General features: G+C 39.9%; 2 protein-coding genes across 2 annotated transcripts in view; one reads left to right on the forward strand and one right to left on the reverse strand.

The window, feature by feature from the left end:
- The window catches only part of LOC125801169 (zinc finger protein 585A-like), a 418011-nt gene that overhangs the window by 337747 nt on the left and 54286 nt on the right, over positions 1-25978 (reverse strand). The gene's annotated exons all lie outside the window — the stretch shown is intronic.
- LOC125801549 (zinc finger protein 239-like) lies at positions 7457-8495 on the forward strand (the record flags this gene model as incomplete). Its single annotated transcript, XM_049478385.1, has 1 exon — positions 7457-8495. A coding segment is annotated over one exon (882 nt), but the record flags the coding sequence as incomplete, so codon positions are not given.

The following is a 25978-nucleotide window of genomic DNA, read 5'->3' on the forward strand; positions in this document are numbered from 1 at the left end:
CCCAGTGGATTTATTTACACTGTGGAAAGAGTTTATTAAACCTATAATATTCACAACTCTACCAGTTTTTACCCGATTTACACACGGTTTGATTTGTTACAAACAGCTGAGATGTAGTAATAATTAATTGTAAAATAAATAAGATTTGTTAAAGAGTTTATTTGTTTATAGAATTATAAAAACTTTTTTTCAGCTTTTATAATATGAGTCCAGCAAGCATTCTCATTCTACTACAAAATATTAGACTATTTTGTCCAGATTAAATCTGGTTCTGTGTAGAAATATAAGACAAAGACCTCTGGTTGCTTGAGTCACTTAAAACTACCCAACAAATAGCACTTACCAAGTTTTACCCAAAGGTCAGAACTATTGTTAAAGTAGAAATTGTGACATTTCTTTTCAACACTTTCTTCAATACAAATATCCATTAGAACTAAGAAATCTTCAGGATTCTTTCAATATGTAAGAGTGTTTTACACCAAGAAACCCTATGTTAACAAGTGATTCTTAATTTGGCTAGTTATATTGGTATATAATATAATAAAATCATGTAGTCCATATTTAATTTAAAATTGAATAATAAACTTTGATTGCTGAAAATTAACTGAATAAGGTGAGCTTTCACTTAATTGACCAATAGTACCATTTTGACCACCCACCAGAGAAGCACTTACTCCTTGTATTAAATAATCAGTGCTTCACTTTGTGATGGTCATCATGAATATTCAAACAATTTTGTAATGACAAAATTTACCATGTAAGTTAACACTGTTCAAAAAAATTACATAAAATTGAAACAACCTTTTTAACACTGTGTATGTAATAGAAGTTGTACCAGATGGACCTGATCCTCACTGTTGATGGTAAACTTCAAGTAATGCCCCAACAACCCCAAGCACTTACATTTCAATTTAGGTAAGATGGCTACAGTTAGAGTGACACTCAGAGATAGAAGAGATAGAAATGTGCACCAGTTTATTAGCAAAATGTATTTCGTTGTTAGAGTCACTTCAAACTACCCCAACAAATACCACATACTAATTACTATTGTATAATATACATTTTTAAATGAAATGAATGGAAAGAGTCAAATGAGGACAAAAGATCAATACAAATCTCATGCATTTTACAAGGTACCAAATGAGGCTGATAAAGTATTTGCACAGCTGTCCATTCTTCTAAAATCAGGTGTTTTTCACTGAAGCTTATCATGCTTTTAATAGAATAAAGTTCCTGCTATGCAGAGAAGGCTTTCTACTGGATTTTGGAGCATTGCTGTAGGGATATGAGTTTATTCAGCACCAAGAGAATTAGTGAGGTCATGTATTGGATGGAGAACAATCACTCCAGAGAATACAGTTCAACTGCTCCACAGACCAGTACTGGAGGGAGAATTACACCTGCCTTTCATTACACATAGACTACTACAGTCATGCATCATTTTGTAGTCCTAGTATGGTCATATTTGTGCACAGAGTTTTCAGCAAAATGTGTTTTGTTGTTACAGTCTATTCAAATTACCCCAACAAATTGCACTTACTAATTACTATGGAAATGTCAGTGCCGTTCTTAGAGCACCAATTGTGACATTGATTCTGGTAGAAATTTCTTTTTTAATCTAAATTTCATTTAAAATATTATGGTTACATTTTCTTTGCATTTACCTTCTTGATGTTCTGCAGATTCTTGAAAAGGAGATCGTACTGCAGCAGATCTTGTTTGTTGCTCACCTTGTCTAAATCTTACTATTTATGTATTCTGAAAGCTTTTCATAAATTGAGGTCATTCACAGCTCCTACCTGTAAAATCACTCTCTGACATCACAATGGACCATCCTGATTTCTGTATAGAAGGGTACTTCACACTTGATATTCATAGGCAAACGTAAGTTTTAAAACTAAATATAGCTGCAAGCAGCAATAAGCAGGTTCAAGCACCAACTGGCACGATGGTGCCTAATAGAGCATAGGATGATGATGTGTAAGAAAGTCTAATACAATTGGAGACACTCTGTCACATTTAGAGATTCTTAAATGTCTTTCACCTGTTATCAATGTTGAGCAGAGGCTGTTAAACATGATCAGTGCCTAAATTCACAGGCACAATTATTGCTATTATTTATTTAAATTTGTATATTTGAATATTCATCAAGTGAGTTAAAATTAGACAAAAGATCTGCTGCAGTATGATCTGCTTTTGTTAAAATCTGCAGGACATCAAAAAGGTAAATGCAACAAAAATGTAAATGAAATTTAGATAAAAAAAGGTCTACTGGAATCAATGTCACAATAGGTACTCAAATAACAACACTGACCTTTCCATAGTAATTATTAGTAAGTGCTATTTGTTGGAATTATAGAGGAGCAAGGAGCAATCAGAGAATCTCTATAGAGGAAAAAGCTCACTTCAGAATCTGCTCTGAATCTCAAGCCACTCGACAGAGTCTTAAATGTATAAAAACATTTTTTTTTATTCTAAAAAGTATAAAACATTAATAATGTAAAAAAAAGACAACATAAAAATAAATGTTTGATACTTTATAGATTTTTTTTTACACATTTCTCCAAAACAGAACAAATATAACTGTTTCATTATGCAGATATAATTGTTAAAGCTTATAAACTGCAGTTTTAATCATTTTAAATTAGCTCTGTATGTAACTCCAGCATCAGTAGCAGTAATGCTATTAAATCTACTGAATAAAAACATTAGTTGTAGAAAATGGAAATATAGGGGTATTTTTTCTTTCCTATTTTAGTGAAATACTTTGGTCTATTTTGTAAAATTAAAGGGAAACTCCAGAGAAGTAGTTATACAGTGTTTTAAATGAGAGTTTTAGCTGTTTAGCTCCATTCAGCTCCATGCATTGAGGACTCCCTCGCGGGCTCCCTCTAGCGGTGATGGGATATAATGTGATATAGCGGGGGAGGGGGCGGGGCTCTACATAACCCGGATGAGGCTGAGCTTCCGGGGTCTGTAGCTGGAGCGCCGGAGGAAGAGCAGGATCAGCTGAACTACAGAAGGTATGAAGAAGTTTCTCTCTCTCTCTCTCAGTAAAAAGGTCATTATTTTGCTGTGATTCTATTTTGAACTACAATTCTCTGCACCAGCAAGAGAACTGCATGTTTTTATTAATTGTCCCTCCGCGCCCCCCGTAGCTCCAGAGGAGCTTGAATGCAGCACAGGAGGTAAACAGAGCTGAGGAGCTCCGTGAAAAAGTGCTGTTTTAAGCAAATATAAGTATTTTTGAGAAAATTACTGGAAAAATGAGCTCTTATATCAGTTCTAGTCACTCTTCTGTGCATTTTTAGCGGGTATTGAAGCATATTTTGCCTAATAATTAATTATTTCTGCCCCGGTCGGGTTATCAGCTCTGAGGTACAGCCGTTTCAGCGCCAAAACACTACATGTGACTGAGCCTGAAAATGTGTGTTCATGTGCTGTATTTACTTCTGTTTCATGTTTTATAGATATATGTGCAGTTTCAGATACTTAATAATCGTCTGGGATTATTTTGGTTGTGTATGTGCAGGTATGTTGTGGTTCTGTTTATTTAATTAATGTAAATGTTCAGTTCTGGAGCACATATCTTCAGCTCTTACCACGTTTAACCACAAACGATCTAGAAAAAAGGGCTGAAGAGGGATGTTTATTAACAAGAGCAGTTTTGTTAAAAGGATACAGTTACTGTACAGAGGGGTACATCACTAATATCGAATAAGTGTTAAGGTTTTATCCAACATTAGATAACCTCGCTAATGCTAGCTAGCTGGGGCTAGCTCGACTCTCCAAGCCCGGTGAACAGTGCTGCTAATGCTGCAGGTTAGCTAGTTTTAACTTATAAATTAATTATAGGTTAGGTATTTAAATTAAAACTAGGTTAGAAAGTTATAATGTATAGAATAAAGCTAGGTTATCTAATTATAATAAATTATAAAATAATAATAATTTTATCTTTTAAAATTAAAGCTAGATTAGCTAGTTATAACTTATAAATTAAAGCTAGGTTAGCTAGTTATTAATTGTCAATAAAGCTGCTAATGCTTTAGAATTTTTTTTTAAAGAACTAAGGTTTCCAGAATATTATATTTATATAGTTACATAATGTTCACCAGGCTTTTTAGAGTCGGGTTAGCAGCACTGGTCACCGGGCTTGGAGAGTCGGGCTAGCCCCAGCTAGCTAGCATTAGCGAGCTAAGCTAATGATGGCTAAAACCTTAACACTCGATATTAGTGATGTACTCCTCTATACAGTTGCTGTATTCTTTTAACAAAACTGTTCTTGTTAATAAACATCCCTCTTCAGCCCTTTTTTATAGATTATTCGTGGTTAAATGTGGTAAAGAGCTGAAGATATGTGCTCCACACCATTGTTGAGTGTGGACTTACTTCTACCTCCTCCCATCACAGGCTCACTTTCAATTAGAAATGGCAGCCGCGTGAAAAGAGCCTATAGGCCTTTTTAGTTGTCATTTTGAAGTCGGTGACATGTTGTTTATTTCCATATTTGGGGTTCCATATCTGAACTGTTTTTGTAAATGGCAAAACTGAAAAGGCTTTTTAAAAACTCGTCTCTATCAAATTCTGTGCTAAATACATACGTTTTATTCTGTGTGCATTTTACTCCTGAACATCACTGGATTCTCTGAATTACGAGATCGTTTAAGTGTCGTAATTAGAATAATGCTAGCTTTTAGCTAATGCTACAGTGCACTGAACTGACCTCACAGCACAGCAGTACAGAATGTGAGGGGACTATCAGAGATATAACACTGGCTGTAGAGCTCCGGTCAGATCACAATTTGGAGTATTCTTCTTCTTCACAGAGGCTTTTTACTCACAGTGATTTTACACACAGGCTTTTTACTCACAGGCTTTTTACTCACAGGCTTTTTAGCTACATTTCCACGACAACTAATAAGAAATTATGATATTTAAGGTGAAATAGAAAATTCAGGGAAAATGTTAATTCATAAGCTAGAGTGAGCTAACGTAAAATGACTAAAAACAAGATACATTTGTGTATCTTGACTAAAAGCAAGATACACAAGATACATATTGTTCAGATAGCTGGTTTACAGGCTTTAGTAACATTTAGTTAGAGTTGATGAAATTGTGGGTAACGTTAGCTTCTGTAAAACTGCCACTGGTCTTGGAGCTGCTGCTCTGAATCTGCTGGTGTAGAGCTTATGCTGCTCTCTGGCTCTGCAGATGAAGTTGGGCTTCGACCCGATGCTGTGATACACCATTGTGTCCGCTATACTGATTTAGTAAACGATTCAGTTAAGCCATTGATGTGGAACTGCATTTTTCTGGGTAAAAAGCACAATTACATGTACATTTCTAACCAAATTTTCATTTGTGTTTTTTTATATTTAAAGAATTTTGATCTACATTTCCAAAAAACACACGTCTTGAACTTGAAGCATTGATTTGGATTACTGTCTGTTTATTATGTATGAAATCTTATAATTTAGTGTAAAGGAAAAAGCTTCGGAAATCATTGGTCACGTGATCAACGTAGAACGAATCAAGCATCGGCAATGTGATCTGAACCAATGTGTTTCGTTTTTTCGGCACACGCCTCAAAGCTTCAGATTAAAGGATAACATCACTCACTTAGAATGAGATGAAAGTACAAAAGCTTTTATGGTAATATGAAGATTCCCAGTAGTTTTGGCTGTATAGTGTAACTGATTCAGGCAGTTCTCTTCAGTTTATTGGCCTGATTTTATTTGAATTAAATGTAATTATTTTAATTTAACTGCATTTTTTGTGTGTTTTCCAGAAATGAAAATATTCTCCTGAAATTAATCACCAACAACCAAGATATTTATCAAAGATCAATGTTAAACTGCTGAAAGAGATGAAGCACAAGCTGTCCTGAAGAATCTCCAGAACACGCAGAAATTGTTTGATACATTTAACAGACAAATAAAGCCAAGTCCCGACATGGAGAAACATCAGCACTCTGTCAAGAGTTTTACTAAACAGAGTGATCTCAAAAAACACCGGCGCATTCACACTAGGGTTGCAGCGGTAACCGGTTTCACGGTATACCGTGGTATTAAAATGCACGGTTATCATACCGTGTGTGTTTGCTTATTACCGGTAAAACTCAAGCCAGCGGAGAAAGTCACCCGCGCATGCGCAACTCTGCTCCGCTTCAGCTACTCAGCACACAGCGGTGAGAATGGCAGAAGTGCATCAGACTAGAGCTTAGATTCTCTGCCCGAACCAGAACCAGACAAATAACGAAAACTGAAAGTGAAACTTAACTAACTTATTTATAAGCGCTGTTTTCACTCCCGCAGTTCTACAGCGGGAGGTGTTGTGCCGATTCTGTCCGCGAAGCGGGAGTCGGATTGAGCAGGGAGTCGGATTCGGCATAACAGCGGCAGCGCGGCTGCACCTCGCGGTCCGCGGTGTTAGTTGTAAGCGCTCGCGCTAGCCGCAAAATACGACAGAAAACACTGAGAAACTGCAGAATTATGAATTGGACTAAAATGAGCACGAGGAGATAAAAGAGAACCTTTACCTGTGAGTAGCTCACATCAGAACACGCAAATCTCTCTCTCTCTGTGTCTCTCTCTCTCGCACGTGAACTTCTCCGCACTGTGTTTAGCTGTTCTTAAAAATCATTTTTATTAAATAATAGTTCTATGCTTCTATGTTAGTGTTAATTAACATAATTCTGATCATATTTCGCTCATTCAAACAGCCTGAAAACAGACTTGTAATCTTGTAATCAACAAGCTTGTAATCAATGTGGCCGTAGTCACAGCTAAAGGAGGAAATACATCAAACCTGTTCTCCATCTCCGAGAACACCACCCTGCTGTGCAGCGCAAAGTATGTGTTCAGTTTATAATTTTAATCTGAACCTAAATAAAACCTCTATGTAGTCGTGCACAGCCCATGCGGTAAGCGCCCGCAAAAGCGCTGAGTTATCCGAAATTTGGGCACGCAGGTACAGGCGTGAAGTGCATGCTTCAATGGATTCACGTGTCCGTGTAAAGGTCCTGGCCGGACTGGATGTGAAAGACGCCATTCATTTACATGCGTTCATTTTCAAATTCTGACGTGCCTGTTTTTCATATGTTGAAGGTTTTAAGGTGTGAAAGCCTTAAAATAGAAATCTCTATTGTGAGGATCATGTCAGAAATAAATCCCCTCTTTCTGCAGTATCTGGTTATATACCAACTTTTTTTATATATATATATATACACTCTTAATGCCCTTAAGAGTAGTGGAAAAACATGGTTTCCTTCACCTGATGGTGTAGTTTCTACAATAAATAGTTAATTGAACAAAAAAAACTTTGTTGTAATTTCTTTAAGGGTCAGTTTAATAATATATGTAACAAACTGTTATACCGTGATAACCGTGATACCGCGGTATTTTCCGAGACGGTTATCATACCGTGAAAATCTCATACCGTTGCAACCCTAATTCACACAGGAGAGAAACCGTATCACTGCTCAGACTGTGGAAAGAGTTTTACTCAACAGAGTAATCTCAAACTGCATCAGCGCATTCACACAGGAGAGAAACCGTATCACTGCTCAGACTGTGGGAAGAGTTTTAATCAACAGATTCATCTCAAAATACACCAGCGCATTCACACAGGAGAGAAACCGTATTACTGCTCAGACTGTGGGATGAGTTTTAGTAGACTAGGGAATCTAAAACTGCACCAGCGCATTCACACAGGAGAGAAACCGTATTACTGCTCAGAATGTGGGAAGAGTTTTAGTAGACTAGGGAATCTAAAACTGCATCAGCGCATTCACACAGGAGAGAAACCTTATCACTGCTCAGACTGTGGAAAGAGTTTTAATCAACAAAGTACTCTCCAAATACACCAGCGCATTCACACAGGAGAGAAACCGTATCACTGCTCAGACTGTGGAAAGAGTTTTAATCAACAAAGTACTCTCCAAATACACCAGCGCATTCACACAGGAGAGAAACCGTATTACTGCTCAGACTGTGGGAGGAATTTTAATTATCAGAGTAATCTCAAAATACACCAGCGCATTCACACAGGAGAGAAACCGTATCACTGCTCAGACTGTGGGAAGAGTTTTACTGAACAGAGTACTCTCAATAATCACCAGCGCATTCACACAGGAGAGAAACCGTATCACTGCTCAGACTGTGGGAAGAGTTTTAATCATCACAGTCATCTCAAAAAACACCAGCGCATTCACACAGGAGAGAAACCATATTACTGCTCAGACTGTGGGAAGAGTTATACTCGACAGAGTGATCTCAAAATACACCAGCGTATTCACACAAGAGAGAAAACTATCCCAAATTTGTTCCACGGCAATTAAAAGTGCAAACACCTTATCCTACACAAATGTTTCACTTTGTCACTTGGGACACGTTCCACCAGAAACAAACATGAACTGAATTTAACAATGGATTTTACAGTTTCAGCAAAATGAATCTTATCCAGGGATGATGTTTATTGATATTACTCAAGTTAATTGTATTACTCAAGTTTTATACTCTTTTTTTTTTTTTTTTTTCTTATTAGATATATCTTGCTTAAGATTTTTTAATCTCCAAAGTTACTAAGAATATCCAGTTAATTTAGTTAATTGATTGTTTTTATCCAGTACCAACTATTATCTTTGTATTGCTTCACCTCTATATGTACTCATCTGTGTTTCATAAAAAACGCTTTAAGATCGCAAGATCTGCAATCTCAGTGTGTTTTTTCACGATATGGTTGATAACCTTTCTGTGACCTGGAACCTATCCATCCTGAGACTGACTTATGTTATTATTTGGTAAATACTAACTGCCACCCAAAGGAGAAATCCGGTGTGAAATGGACGTTTTTCCACCTCCATTCACCCCCAGGAGTTGTAGTTGTCTGTAAAAGTTTTGTGAGAGCTTTGAAAATGCCCAAACAAATTGGTAGGTTAGGGTTCAGATTGCAAAACGAACTAACGAAACGAAAATTCCAGATGTTGTTGGAAACATCTCTAATATTCTTGCATTTTTAGTGACAATTTTGAAATCTGTCCCCCTAACTTAAGTGTAATGTGTCCTTTTTAATAAAATATCTGTGCATTTTCCTAGATCTCAGTGCCTCAGTTAAAATTTTAGGGCTCTCAGAATTCTACTAATGAAGTGTGGCGCTACTCTGAGCTTGTTAAAGGTTTAAAAATAGCAATTTCTTTGCATGAGTAATGCTATGGTCCATATCATATTGCTAGTTGTGTAAGTCTTCTGGGAACATTGGATAAAAGCACTGTATTTGGAAATACTGGGGAAGAATTGAGGTGGGTTATTCAACTATTCATACTCGTCATGTTTCAATGCAAGTCAGTTTCACAACAGATTTCTCCTTTACCTGAAGCATTTAAACCATCTGAGCTTCACAGTCACCTAAGTTGTGGTGTAGTGGGTCCTGTTAGTGGTAACACTTATAATAGCTATAATTATTATTATTATTGTGATCATTATCATCATTACTCTATTTGCTGCACAAAGGGATAATTGCATTCATTAGGGCCTGACTAGTTCAGTAGAGAGATGTTTTTAAAAGTATAGGAAAACCACAATCATTATTGACATGATTAATTACAATTTCCTTGATAGATATGAGGTGATTTTAATTTTGTTAAATTGCAAAAGTGGACAAGAAACATTTCAGTTTGTTTTCTAAGGGATTAAATGTAATAGAATTTATTTGGTGGTCATTTTTAATACAAAATATTTACACACTAAATTATAATATATTTATGTTTGTTACAACCCTAAACGTTTGAGCTAGTGCGCCGCCATGTTGCCCGTGCAGCACTAGTGACGTCACTAGGTTGGTTGGTTGAAGAGCCCAAGTACATAGCTTTGAGTCACGGTTAAGGAAAATAAATTGTCGTTTATCGAGATTATGGATGAAGACGAAGCTGAACGGGGTTTTGATCTGTTTCCTAGAAACGCAATGGTTTATGTGTTCGAGCCGGTGAGGAGACGAGACAGATTATTGGTACAAACTCCGTTTTATACAGAGGAGCAGCCAGCGGTTCCTGTACAGGTGGAGAGGGTCGGTAACACTAACTTTACCTGGTGCAGATGCGGTCACTGCACTGCCGTGCCGACTGAAACCGAGTGTATTTGCTGTCAGGAGGCTAACGTGGACCATTTGCTCAGAGATCTTCCCTGCAGAACCCTGAGCAGAACTTTTCAGATGCTTGTCTGAGAGCCAGAATTTTTGGAGGTGTCTATTCTCTCTCTATGTGAGGTCCATGCAGAAACCCTGCAGCCCGTCAACAGCAGGTATTGCCATCCCATTAACTAGCCTGTTTATATACATTTAAATATTTAGCATGTAAAGTCCAGAGTTCATTAAGACTGAATGAAACGTACATAATTTAAATAGATATTGAAACACCCAGGCACGGTTTTGTTGATAAACAAGTTACGTTAAAAGTTAAAAGGCTTGCTGGGTAGCTAGCTTCATATAGCTAGTGTTAGCTAGTTAGCTAGCATTGGCTAGCTACCTTAACAAGGCTAGCGTTAACTATTTAGCTAACTAACTTAGCAGGCTAAGTAGCTAATGCGAGCTTTGTTATCTGTTAACTGTCAGGTTATCTAGACTTTCGGTACCTCTCACTGCTCTGCTAAGTGGGTGCTTCGTTTGGCTCATTCTGTGCGGCTCACAGCTGCTGCTTTTATAGTAACTCCAGTACATCCCAGCTGTTCAGAGGGAAAATCAAAAAGGAGGAAAAAAGCCTCAGACTTTAGCTTATTTATCCTGCGAACGACTAAATGTTAAAGTTACTTAAATTCCAACCATTGGATTAAATGTACTTTTGTTAAACATCTCACCAATCATTCTCCCACAGCAACCAAAGAACCAATCCCTATCGTGCATTTTTACATTTGCTTGAAAGCAGTATGGAAAAGTTGGTTTAGCCTAAAAATAAACCAGTGGTATACATCCTTTCTTACATGTAAAATATCAAACTACAGACCTCTTAATTTCACTAATGATTATACCAAATCTAAAGATATATATTATATAAATATATATTCATAATCTTATGAGTTGCTTGCCAAGATGGCTTACTTCATGTAACAATATTATACGTTTACATAGGCTTTCAGTTACCATTATCTAAAATTACTTTTAATATTATTTTATTAGGAGAAATTCTTAAACAATATGAATTAATAATGTACTGACGTTCATCTGATATCAAATGTGTAAATAATGTTTTCACTAGCACGAAGTGCATTTTGTATATAGAGATCTAAATATAACACCTGTAACTTAAATTCTGAATAGTACAAATGCTAATTTGAGTAATTTAATTTTCTGTAGTAGAAATGGGAATTATGTGAGATTCCATGAAAATCAAAGGTAACATATACCTAGCAAAAATTATATTCATGATCCTGGTAATAAGACTAGTTAAAATGTATTTATAGATCTGTAGATCAGCATGTTCTTCTTCTTCTTCTTCTTCTTCTTCTTCTTCTTCTTCTTATTATTATTATTATTATTATTATTATTATTATTAAAAATGGCTTGGGATATTTGTGCACCCTGCCTACTCTCTGACCCTAAATTATAATTATTATTATTATTGTGTTTTTTTTAGATGGAACAAAACTTCAGGAGAGCCTCACTCTACCACAAGGGCTGTTCCATTCATCTTAAATGCATTGCAAAAGTCACCCAGTCCACTGCAGGGTCCTTCAGTTTCAAGGAGAAAGTTTCAGCTGAGTTTGTAACTAAACACTGAGCACTGAGGGATGGGTGGTCAGTGTTCTCCTTATCCCTTACAGAGGAAAATGACCACAAAGCGACCCTTGATCACACATATTTGTTTAAAATCTGTTAATAAAGAACCAGAAGGCATTCATAAACGCAAACACAGATATATACAGAACGAGTAACATGCCTGTAGGAAAAGAAATTGTGGAGAAAGCACAGAGCTACTCTGTCCACCAAGCATGGAGACAAAGCTTGAGGAGGTCAGATCTGCAAAAGGCTTTGTGACCCTGCAGGGGCAAATAACACCAGTAAGTGTTTTAATAGCTGGGTAAACACTGATCTGTTTCCAAGAAAAAACACTTTATACTAGCTTTTCATGCCAACTGGGGTTAAAAATGTATTAAGTATTTGTTTTGAATATTAAGATAACTTAAAAAATTAGGTAATGTGACTGCAATGTAAGCAAAAAATTACAAATAAAATAATGAGTAAAACGTGCATTCTGTTGGGCAAGTTTACTAATTAATTTAAGCCATGTTAGAATAAACACATAGATGGGTAATTGGCATTGATTGTGTTAAAATATTATTCATATGTCAATTCAACAAATGCACCTCTACCTTCAGTGCTCCTAAAGCATTGTAAATTAGCTGAAATATTGTCATTGCTCTCTGAGCCACTTTCATAACCCATTTTATAAAAAAAAATAATAGTCACACCTCACTTTTAACCCTCTAATGCGCAACATTCATTTTCTTTGTAAATTGTAAGCTACGATACTTAGCAATAAATTAATTCAGCCATTCAGAATTTAAGGTTTTCCTCAATTAACTTGTTTTTGATCATCATACATCCTTATTTTATTTTTTAACTTACCTGCTTTTTGAATACATGTGGGTCAAAAATGACACACATTCATTTTCTATGTTAATTCATGTATGACTGAGGGTTTCTTTAGAACCAATCTTCAATTTTATTTCCCTTTATTACTTTATGAAGCTTTTTTATTTTTACATCAGATTTATAGACATGGGTCAGCCAGGACCTTTTCATAGCTCAACACAGTTCAGCACAGCTCCCGTCACACAGCTAACTCAGTACTGCTTTCAATTGTTTTATTCTAACTTTAGAAAATATCTGATGACAGATAACTATTATTCAGTATTAGCAGCATATGTATTATTCTGTCTCTCTCTCTCAAACACACACACACACACACACACACACACAGTGTGGTTAAACGGGTAGACCCAAATGCAGACACGATAGGCAGAGTTCAAATGAAGCATCATTCATTAATATAACGTTACAAGTAATTATTATTAGCTAGCTGTGGACTACTGTATTAGTTAGCTAAATCTACTGCATTTAGCTAACTATAACTAAAAACTATAAAATAAATTGTTATACGTACTGTACTTAGCTAAGTACATAGGAAAGTAGATAGCTTTAAAAAATCTAAATTGGGGTACAGAGTATTTTTTTTCTTTTAAGAACTTTATCTTGTATGTATTATTATTATTATTATTATTAGTAGTAGTAGTAGTAGTAGTAGTAGTATTTACTCAATCTGTGTTTAAAAGTCAGAATCTTGGTAATTTACTATTATTTACAAAACTTACAAAGGTTTACAGTTTTATTTGTTTGTTTCGAGTGAATGTTTGAAACTGTTCTACTATATAAAAATATATAATTATTTATTCTTAATAAAATACTTTGATTGGTATGTACCTCTGTCAGTCAGATATGAGTCATATAGCAACTGAAAAACACAGACGAATGCTTTGAATTAGTAGCTGTTTTTATATTTTTTCATTTATGAAATATATGCTTATACTTACAATAACTTAAATATATATTTACTAATTAAATATTATATAATGATTTACATGCACCCATTGTCACCCCTTTTAACAGGGACCAGTTATGCTCATTTCAAAATGTTTCTAAAAAAAAAAAAATATATATATATATATATATATATATATATATATATATATATATATATATATATATTTGTAGACATTTTTTACTGTGTACATTTATATTTTATGCAAGAGACTTTAAAAAGACAACCCATAACCACGATGGTCCTTTCTACTCCTCTACAAGAGAGGATTGATAGATAGGTTGTGTTATGAAAGTAATTTGAAACTTAGCATTAATCGCATCTTATAAAATATCAAACATATTACGCATAATGTATTTGGGATATGTCCAAAAACTTTCCCAAAACACAACTGACAGGGTAAAATGACTACAAGACACAAAACTTCAAACATAATCATTGTAAACACTTTAAATTAGTAAACTGATTATACTTATTCAAATCATAGATATTTGGAACAAATATGTTTTACATTTATCTCTGTATATGTACCTGTTGCTGTCTTTTAATGAAAGCTGTCTTTGTGTTTTCTATCTGTAGGCGTGATCTCCTCTGCGTTTGAGACGGCTGTGGTTATAGAGGGCGTGATGGAAACAGAGGAGAACTTTGTCCTCCTCCTCGACACAGGAATGGAGCTGAAGCTACGCTGTCATATCAGGCATGGTCTGATATAAAGTGAGTATGAAAAGGTTCTTTAAGGTTACCTCAGAGAATTTACATAAATGAAACGATTAACTTGATACAGTAATGTGTTTTCAATGTGTAATTTAAACCTCTTGTTTAAATCATCTGGACTAAGGGAATTCTTGCATATATTTTTAAATTCACCTTTAAATATTGCACCTAAATATCGGCCCTAATCTTGTCCTCAACCTGAAAAATGTGAAGTCATCATAAATTCATAAAATCTTCAATCATCTGGACAAACTGTTTAGGTGGTTGAAATGGGTTTATCAGACTACAACACTATAGTACAATATGTGAATGTAAATGTGGGTCACACCTAACGTCACTTTTACACACATTCTAGTCCACTAATACTGAGATACTGCTTAATAAAACACAGTAAACACACTTGGTGTTGCTTAGTTCGTGGAGGTATTAAGTGCTTTAATTACTCCATGCTCATGTTTTGTACATCAAAACAATACTAAATGTTTTCACTTCTTCCTTTTCAGGACAAAAAATGAAGAGTTTTTGTAATGTTTTATTAGGCTGTTCAGGTTGATTTAATATTGTTTATTGTAATATTGTAATATTGAGGGATTATTGTGTTTTTTAATACGTTAACTTAGATTTTTTCGTATTTATTAAAGTTTTAATGATTAGTGATCATTTGATGACTGCAGTAAACTTCTTCTGGGAAATAGGGTCTGCTGTTGAATTTTTGTTTGGTTTTAAACCTGAGCGTTTACAATTTCAGAGGAGTACCAGTAAGTAGTTAGATAATCACAATGTTGAGAGATCATATACATTATAATAATTATATATTTATTGTAGTGTAAAGATTTGCAACATCTTTGGGCATATCAATCTAAACTTTGACTTTCTAAAATAACTTTCAAATTTTTATGCCTTTTATTATTTCACATTTGCCATCTGGAAATGCATATCTAGTTTTATTTGTTTTTTATATTTTTGTTTATCTATATATTTTTTGCTAAAAGGAAGGCATTAAAAGTTTAATGCTAAAATATTTGATCAAATAAATGACAAACATTTTTTATTAAATTTGGCTTAGATTAATTAGATTTTGGTTAAGTTACTCCTAGTGTGAAATAAAGCTGAAAAACTTGCAAATATTATAAAAATAATAACATGCATTCAATTATTTTAATGCTGAAAAATAATGAGTTGATTAAGGTGTTGCTCAAGGCAAATGTATCCTGATAAAAGGACTCTATGATAACCACATAACTTGGTCACCTCTAGGTGGCAGTAAAGCGGTAGCTGCACATGCAGAGGAGCGGCTTTAAAGCTCGTTCTGAGGTAGGTCATTGTAATCAATATAATGTGAAATATAAGGTGAACATACAGCAAAAAACGCCACTATTAATTTAAACTCTGTTTATTCAGTTAGACAGTCGACTAATAAAGACAAATACACGAAAGTATTTATTAATAATGTTAAAATATATGTATTTTGACTAACCTAGCTAGGATAGCTAGCATTAGCTAGTTAATTTAGCTAACCAGCCTAGCTTACGCTACAAGCCGGTCAGGGCTAAGTGTATAATAACACAGAGGGAAATATGAACTTTTATCACAATGTTTAAACACGATAGCTACAGAACACTAATAAATGTCTGAGAAATTAGAGTGTAAAAGGGTAACACTTTATAATACTCTTGACTCATCAGGAGTAGACAGCTCCGGAACAGCAGGAGGTGTTATGAACACCTCAGGTGACTCTTTACTGACTGGCATAGTGTCCTCCTCAGCTGATCGAGGTGTCGTCTCCATAGGACTCCTGGTGCCACTTCAATGGTGTAAGAGAGATAGATAGCCTTTATTATTATCCCACATTGTTTCAGCAGCACAAACAATAAAAGGAAAAGAGTGCAAAAAGGACACAAATATGATTAAATGTAAGAAAAACATACATACAATGGATGAGTAAAGTGTGGAGTGCATTTATAACTTAGAGCGTCTAGTGCGCCGCCTGGGGAGGTGGTGGTTATAAAGCCTCACAGCAATATATACACTGCTCAAAAAAATAAAGGGAACACTCAAATAACACAATAAAACTCCAAGTAAATCAAACTTCTGTGAAATTAAATTGTCCACTTAGGAAGCAACACTGATTGACAATCAATTTCACCTGCTGTTGTGCAAATGGAATAGACAACAGGTGGAAATTATTGGCAATTAGCAAGACACACTCAATAAAGGAGTGGTTGTGCAGGTGGGGACCACAGACCACTTCTCAGAACCTATGCTGTCTGGCTGATGTTTTGGTCAGTTTTGAATGTTGGTGGTGCTTTCACACTCGTGGTAGCATGAGACGGACTCTACAACCCACACAAGTGGCTCAGGTAGTGAAGCTCATCCAGGATGGCACATCAATGCGAGCTGTGGCAAGAAGGTTTGCTGTGTCTGTCAGCGTAGTGTCTAGAGGCTGGAGGCGCTACCAGGAGACAGGCCAGTACACCAGGAGACGTGGAGGAGGCCGTAGGAGGGCAACAACCGAGCAGCAGGACCGCTACCTCCGCCTTTGTGCAAGAAGGAACAGGAGGAGCACTGCCAGAGCCCTGCAAAATGACCTCCAGCAGGCCACAAATGTGCATGTGTCTGCAAGGGCGTAGGAGCGGGCTTGATATTGGGGGGGACACATTTGCCAATATGAACCCAAGCCCACCCAATAGTTTCCTAGAACAACATTTGTGGAAATTACTTTTAATTAAAAGTAAATTATTATTATAAGGTGATTTTACAACCTAAACATATTACTCCACATTACAGCTACTGTTGTTAGAAAAATTATGCAAGCAATGTCTGAGTTATCACCTAATATTTAAAATAATATAACAGATTATTATTAGTGTGATTGCAGTAATGCAATCACAGTATTGTTCTTCTTAAGTCTTATTCTTCTTCTTCTTCTTCTTCTTCTTATTATTATTATTAGTGTGATTGCAGTAATGCAATCACAGTATTGATCTTCTTAAGTCTTATTCTTATTAGTGTGATTGCAGTAATGCAATCACAGTATTGTTCTTCTTAAGTCTTATTCTTCTTATTATTAGTGTGATTGCAGTAATGCAATCACAGTATTGTTCTTCTTAAGTCTTATTAGTGTGATTGCAGTAATGCAATCACAGTATTGTTCTTCTTAAGTCTTATTCTTCTTCTTCTTCTTCTTATTATTATTATTATTCCACCTGTTTTTTGTCCGGTTAACTAGTGCCGCAGTTTTCGAAATATCGACTTCGTTCAAAAGAGAAAACGTGCGTCCATATCGGGAATGGTGGGCTTGTATACAGCTTTCCGATCGGACTTACGTTTTTCGTAAAAACTTCGTAAGTACGCGTTTTTTTGCCCATTGAAAATGAATGGGCAGAACTTTGCACGCCCGTGGACGTCGCAATTTTTGAAATACTAAGATGAAACCAATTGAGGACCTGTAGAACTTATTGAGCTCTTTCCGAAAATATGCGTTACGAAAAGTTACGACGTACGGATTTCGTACGAATGTCGTACGAAGTGGCCCCATTGGAATGAATGGGGCCAATCGGAGGACGGCAGCTAGATCGAAGGACAGGTAGCTAGAACTCCAGTACTGTGTGTAATGGAGCAGCTATGGGATAAATCAGCGTTAGGTCAAAAGTTTGGACACCCCGGCCCCCCAGTACTGTGTGTAATGGAGCCACGGGTCAAAAGTTTGGACACCCCGGCCCCCCAGTACTGTGTGTAATGGAGCCACGGGTCAAAAGTTTGGACACCCCCGAACGGCCAGAGCAACCTAGCGTGCATAGCTGATTGATGTATTTGCACGTTGCGTAGCAACGTGCAAACACCATTTAATCAAATTTATGCATATACATCACCTAGCAACCACCTAGAAACACCATAGCAACCACCCCGGATACCATAGCAACACCTTAGCAACCGCCTAGCAACACCATAGCAACCACCTAGCAACCATCTAGCAACACCTTAGCAACCACCCCAGATACCATAGCAACACCTTAGCAACCACCTAGCAACCACCTAGCAACACCTTAGCAACCACCCCGGATACCATAGCAACACCTTAGCAACCGCCTAGCAACACCTAGCAACCACCTAGCAACCACCTAGCAACACCTTAGCAAACACCCCGGATACCATAGCAACACCTTAGCAACCGCCTAGCAACACCCTAGCAACCACCTAGCAACCACCTAGCAACACCTTAGCAACCACCCCGGATACCATAGCAACACCTTAGCAACCGCCTAGCAACACCCTAGCAACCACCTAGCAACACCTTAGCAACCACCCCGGATACCATAGCAACACCTTAGCAACCGCCTAGCAACACCCTAGCAACCACCTAGCAACCACCTAGCAACACCTTAGCAACCACCCCGGATACCATAGCAACACCTTAGCAACCGCCTAGCAACACCCTAGCAACCACCTAGCAACCACCTAGCAACACCTTAGCAACCACCCCGGATACCATAGCAACACCTTAGCAACCGCCTAGCAACAACCTAGCAACCACCTAGCAACACCTTAGCAACCACCCCGGATACCATAGCAACACCTTAGCAACCGCCTAGCAACACCTTAGCAACCACCTAGCAACACCTTAGCAACCACCCCGGATACCATAGCAACACCTTAGCAACCGCCTAGCAACACCTTAGCAACCACCTAGCAACACCTTAGCAACCACCCCGGATACCATAGCAACACCTTAGCAACCGCCTAGCAACACCTTAGCAACCACCTAGCAACACCTTAGCAACCACCCCGGATACCATAGCAACACCTTAGCAACCGCCTAGCAACACCCTAGCAACCACCTAGCAACCACCTAGCAACACCTTAGCAACCACCCCGGATACCATAGCAACACCCTAGCAACCACCTAGCAACACCTTAGCAACCACCCCGGATACCATAGCAACACCTTAGCAACCGCCTAGCAACACCTTAGCAACCACCTAGCAACCACCTAGCAACACCTTAGCAACCACCCCGGATACCATAGCAACACCTTAGCAACCGCCTAGCAACACCCTAGCAACCACCTAGCAACACCTTAGCAACCACCCCGGATACCATAGCAACACCATAGCAGATACCAGCCAGCACTGCAATCACACTCGCAGTTTCTGTAGGAACTGCAATCTAGTTCTTCTTATTATTAGTGTGATTGCAGTAATGCAATCACAGTATTGTTCTTCTTAAGTCTTATTCTTCTTCTTCTTCTTCTTATTATTATTATTATTCCACCTGTTTTTTGTCCGGTTAACTAGTGCCGCAGTTTTCGAAATATCGACTTCGTTCAAAAGAGAAAACGTGCGTCCATATCGGGAATGGTGGGCTTGTATACAGCTTTCCGATCGGACTTACGTTTTTCGTAAAAACTTCGTAAGTACGCGTTTTTTTGCCCATTGAAAATGAATGGGCAGAACTTTGCACGCCCGTGGACGTCGCAATTTTTGAAATACTAAGATGAAACCAATTGAGGACCTGTAGAACTTATTGAGCTCTTTCCGAAAATATGCGTTACGAAAAGTTACGACGTACGGATTTCGTACGAATGTCGTACGAAGTGGCCCCATTGGAATGAATGGGGCCAATCGGAGGACGGCAGCTAGATCGAAGGACAGGTAGCTAGAACTCCAGTACTGTGTGTAATGGAGCAGCTATGGGATAAATCAGCGTTAGGTCAAAAGTTTGGACACCCCGGCCCCCCAGTACTGTGTGTAATGGAGCCACGGGTCAAAAGTTTGGACACCCCGGCCCCCCAGTACTGTGTGTAATGGAGCCACGGGTCAAAAGTTTGGACACCCCCGAACGGCCAGAGCAACCTAGCGTGCATAGCTGATTGATGTATTTGCACGTTGCGTAGCAACGTGCAAACACCATTTAATCAAATTTATGCATATACATCACCTAGCAACCACCTAGAAACACCATAGCAACCACCCCGGATACCATAGCAACACCTTAGCAACCGCCTAGCAACACCATAGCAACCACCTAGCAACCATCTAGCAACACCTTAGCAACCACCCCAGATACCATAGCAACACCTTAGCAACCACCTAGCAACCACCTAGCAACACCTTAGCAACCACCCCGGATACCATAGCAACACCTTAGCAACCGCCTAGCAACACCTAGCAACCACCTAGCAACCACCTAGCAACACCTTAGCAAACACCCCGGATACCATAGCAACACCTTAGCAACCGCCTAGCAACACCCTAGCAACCACCTAGCAACCACCTAGCAACACCTTAGCAACCACCCCGGATACCATAGCAACACCTTAGCAACCGCCTAGCAACACCCTAGCAACCACCTAGCAACACCTTAGCAACCACCCCGGATACCATAGCAACACCTTAGCAACCGCCTAGCAACACCCTAGCAACCACCTAGCAACCACCTAGCAACACCTTAGCAACCACCCCGGATACCATAGCAACACCTTAGCAACCGCCTAGCAACACCCTAGCAACCACCTAGCAACCACCTAGCAACACCTTAGCAACCACCCCGGATACCATAGCAACACCTTAGCAACCGCCTAGCAACAACCTAGCAACCACCTAGCAACACCTTAGCAACCACCCCGGATACCATAGCAACACCTTAGCAACCGCCTAGCAACACCTTAGCAACCACCTAGCAACACCTTAGCAACCACCCCGGATACCATAGCAACACCTTAGCAACCGCCTAGCAACACCTTAGCAACCACCTAGCAACACCTTAGCAACCACCCCGGATACCATAGCAACACCTTAGCAACCGCCTAGCAACACCTTAGCAACCACCTAGCAACACCTTAGCAACCACCCCGGATACCATAGCAACACCTTAGCAACCGCCTAGCAACACCCTAGCAACCACCTAGCAACCACCTAGCAACACCTTAGCAACCACCCCGGATACCATAGCAACACCCTAGCAACCACCTAGCAACACCTTAGCAACCACCCCGGATACCATAGCAACACCTTAGCAACCGCCTAGCAACACCTTAGCAACCACCTAGCAACCACCTAGCAACACCTTAGCAACCACCCCGGATACCATAGCAACACCTTAGCAACCGCCTAGCAACACCCTAGCAACCACCTAGCAACACCTTAGCAACCACCCCGGATACCATAGCAACACCATAGCAGATACCAGCCAGCACTGCAATCACACTCGCAGTTTCTGTAGGAACTGCAATCTAGTTCTTCTTATTATTATTATTATTATTCCACCTGTTTTTTGTCCGGTTAACTAGTGCCGCAGTTTTCGAAATATCGACTTCGTTCAAAAGAGAAAACGTGCGTCCATATCGGGAATGGTGGGCTTGTATACAGCTTTCCGATCGGACTTACGTTTTTCGTAAAAACTTCGTAAGTACGCGTTTTTTTGCCCATTGAAAATGAATGGGCAGAACTTTGCACGCCCGTGGACGTCGCAATTTTTGAAATACGAAGATGAAACCAATTGAGGACCTGTAGAACTTATTGAGCTCTTTCCGAAAATATGCGTTACGAAAAGTTACGTCGTACGGATTTCGTACGATTGTCGTACGAAGTGGCCCCATTGGAATGAATGGGGCAAATCGGAGGACGGCAGCTAGATCGAAGGACAGGTAGCTAGAACTCCAGTACTGTGTGTAATGGAGCAGCTATGGGATAAAACAGCATTAGGTCAAAAGTTTGGACACCCCGGCCCCCCAGTACTGTGTGTAATGGAGCCACGGGTCAAAAGTTTGGACACCCCAGAGCCCCAGCACTGTGTGTAATGGAGCCACGGGTCAAAAGTTTGGACACCCCAGAGCCCCAGCACTGTGTGTAATGGAGCCACGGGTCAAAAGTTTGGACACCCCAGAGCCCAGTACTGTGTGTAATGGAGCCACGGGTCAAAAGTTTGGACACCCCAGAGCCCCAGCACTGTGTGTAATGGAGCTGCGGGTCAAAAGTTTGGACACCCCAGAGCCCCAGCACTGTGTGTAATGGAGTCACGGGTCAAAAGTTTGGACACCCCAGAGCCCCAGCACTGTGTGTAATGGAGCCACGGGTCAAAAGTTTGGACACCCCAGAGCCCCAGTACTGTGTAATGGAGCCACGGGTCAAAAGTTTGGACACCCCAGTGCCCCAGTACTGTGTGTAATGGAGCAACTGGTCAAAAGTTTGGGTACCCCGGTCAGCTCTGCAATCACACTCGCAGTTTCTGTAGGAACTGCAATCTATTATTAGTGTGATTGCAGTAATGCAATCACAGTATTGTTCTTCTTAAGTCTTATTCTTATTATTATTAGTGTGATTGCAGATCACACTATTGATCTTCTTAAGTCTGTTTCTTATTATTATTAGTGTGATTGCAGTAATGCAATCACAGTATTGATCTTCTTAAGTCTTATTCTTCTTCTTCTTCTTCTTCTTATTATTAGTGTGATTGCAGTAATGCAATCACAGTATTGTTCTTCTTAAGTCTTATTCTTATTATTATTATTATTATTATTATTATTATTCCACCTGTTTTTTGTCCGGTTAACTAGTGCCGCAGTTTTCGAAATATCGACTTCGTTCAAAAGAGAAAACGTGCGTCCATATCGGGAATGGTGGGCTTGTATACAGCTTTCCGATCGGACTTACGTTTTTCGTAAAAACTTCGTAAGTACGCGTTTTTTTGCCCATTGAAAATGAATGGGCAGAACTTTGCACGCCCGTGGACGTCGCAATTTTTGAAATACGAAGATGAAACCAATTGAGGACCTGTAGAACTTATTGAGCTCTTTCCGAAAATATGCATTACGAAAAGTTACGACGTACGTATTTCGTACGATTGTCGTACGAAGTGGCCCCATTGGAATGAATGGGGCCAATCGGAGGACGGCAGCTAGATTGAAGGACAGGTAGCTAGAACTCCAGTACTGTGAGTGTATGGAGCAGCTATGGGATAAATCAGCGTTAGGTCAAAAGTTTGGACACCCCGGCCCCCCCCAGTACTGTGTGTAATGGAGCCATGGGTCAAAAGTTTGGACACCCCGGCCCCCCAGTACTGTGTGTAATGGAGCCACGGGTCAAAAGTTTGGACACCCCCGAACGGCCAGAGCAACCTAGCGTGCATAGCTGATTGATGTATTTAATCTAATTTATGCATATAAATCACCTAGCAACCACCTAGAAACACCATAGCAACCACCACAGATACCATAGCAACACCTTAGCAACCGCCTAGCAACACCTTAGCAACCACCTAGCAACCACCTAGCAACACCTTAGCAACCTCCCCGGATACCATAGCAACACCTTAGCAACCGCCTAGCAACACCTTAGCAACCGCATAGCAACCACTTAGCAACACCTTAGCAACCACCCCGGATACCATAGCAACACCTTAGCAACCGCCTAGCAACCACCTAGCAACACCTTAGCAACCACCCCGGATACCATAGCAACACCTTAGCAACCGCCTAGCAACCACCTAGCAACCACCTAGCAACACCTTAGCAACCACCCCGGATACCGTAGCAACACCTTAGCAACCGCCTAGCAACACCCTAGCAACCACCTAGCAACCACCTAGCAACACCTTAGCAACCACCCTGGATACCATAGCAACACCTTAGCAACCGCCTAGCAACACTCTAGCAACCACCTAGCAACCACCTAGCAACACCTTAGCAACCACCCCGGATACCATAGCAACACCTTAGCAACCGCCTAGCAACACCTTAGCAACCACCTAGCAACCACTTAGCAACACCTTAGCAACCACCACAGATACCATAGCAACACCTTAGCAACCGCCTAGCAACACCCTAGCAACCACCTAGCAACCACCTAGCAACACCTTAGCAACCACCCCGGATACCATAGCAACACCTTAGCAACCGCCTAGCAACACCCTAGCAACCACCTAGCAACCACCTAGCAACACCTTAGCAACCACCCCAGATACCATAGCAACACCTTAGCAACCGCCTAGCAACACCCTAGCAACCACCTAGCAACACCCTAGCAACCACCTAGCAACACCTTAGCAACCACCCCGGATACCATAGCAACACCTTAGCAACCGGCTAGCAACACCTTAGCAACCACCTAGCAACCACCTAGCAACACCTTAGCAACCACCCCGGATACCATAGCAACACCTTAGCAACCGCCTAGCAACACCCTAGCAACCACCTAGCAACCACCTAGCAACAGCTTAGCAACTACCCCGGATACCATAGCAACACCTTAGCAACCGCCTAGCAACACCCTAGCAACCACCTAGCAACCACCTAGCAACACCTTAGCAACCGCCTAGCAACACCCTAGCAACCACCTAGCAACCACCTAGCAACACCTTAGCAACCACCCCGGATACCATAGCAACACCTTAGCAACCGCCTAGCAACACCTTAGCAACCACCTAGCAACCACCTAGCAACACCTTAGCAACCACCCCGGATACCATAGCAACACCTTAGCAACCGCCTAGCAACACCCTAGCAACCACCTAGCAACACCTTAGCAACCACCCCGGATACCATAGCAACACCTTAGCAACACCATAGCAGATACCAGCCAGCACTGCAATCACACTCGCAGTTTCTGTAGGAACTGCAATCTAGTTATTATTATTATTATTATTATTATTCCACCTGTTTTTTGTCCGGTTAACTAGTGCCGCAGTTTTCGAAATATCGACTTCGTTCAAAAGAGAAAACGTGCGTCCATATCGGGAATGGTGGGCTTGTATACAGCTTTCCGATCGGACTTACGTTTTTCGTAAAAACTTCGTAAGTACGCGTTTTTTTGCCCATTGACAATGAATGGGCAGAACTTTGCACGCCCGTGGACGTCGCAATTTTTGAAATACGAAGATGAAACCAATTGAGGACCTGTAGAACTTATTGAGCTCTTTCCGAAAATATGCGTTACGAAAAGTTACGACGTACGGATTTCGTACGAATGTCGTACGAAGTGGCCCCATTGGAATGAATGGGGCCAATCGGAGGACGGCAGCTAGATCGAAGGACAGGTAGCTAGAACTCCAGTACTGTGAGTGTATGGAGCAGCTATGGGATAAAACAGCATTAGGTCAAAAGTTTGGACACCCCGGCCCCCCAGTACTGTGTGTAATGGAGCCACGGGTCAAAAGTTTGGACACCCCGGCCCCCCAGTACTGTGTGTAATGGAGCCACGGGTCAAAAGTTTGGACACCCCCGAACGGCCAGAGCAACCTAGCGTGCATAGCTAATTGATGTATTTGCACGTTGCGTAGCAACGTGCAAACACCATTTAATCTAATTTATGCATATAAATCACCTAGCAACCACCTAGAAACACCATAGCAACCACCACAGATACCATAGCAACACCTTAGCAACCGCCTAGCAACACCTTAGCAACCACCTAGCAACCACCTAGCAACACCTTAGCAACCTCCCCGGATACCATAGCAACACCTTAGCAACCGCCTAGCAACACCTTAGCAACCGCATAGCAACCACTTAGCAACACCTTAGCAACCACCCCGGATACCATAGCAACACCTTAGCAACCGCCTAGCAACCACCTAGCAACCACCTAGCAACCACCTAGCAACACCTTAGCAACCACCCCGGATACCATAGCAACACCTTAGCAACCGCCTAGCAACACCTTAGCAACCACCTAGCAACCA

Source organism: Astyanax mexicanus, chromosome 4 (genome assembly GCF_023375975.1).
Source record: "Astyanax mexicanus isolate ESR-SI-001 chromosome 4, AstMex3_surface, whole genome shotgun sequence".
Taxonomy (NCBI): domain Eukaryota; kingdom Metazoa; phylum Chordata; class Actinopteri; order Characiformes; family Acestrorhamphidae; genus Astyanax; species Astyanax mexicanus.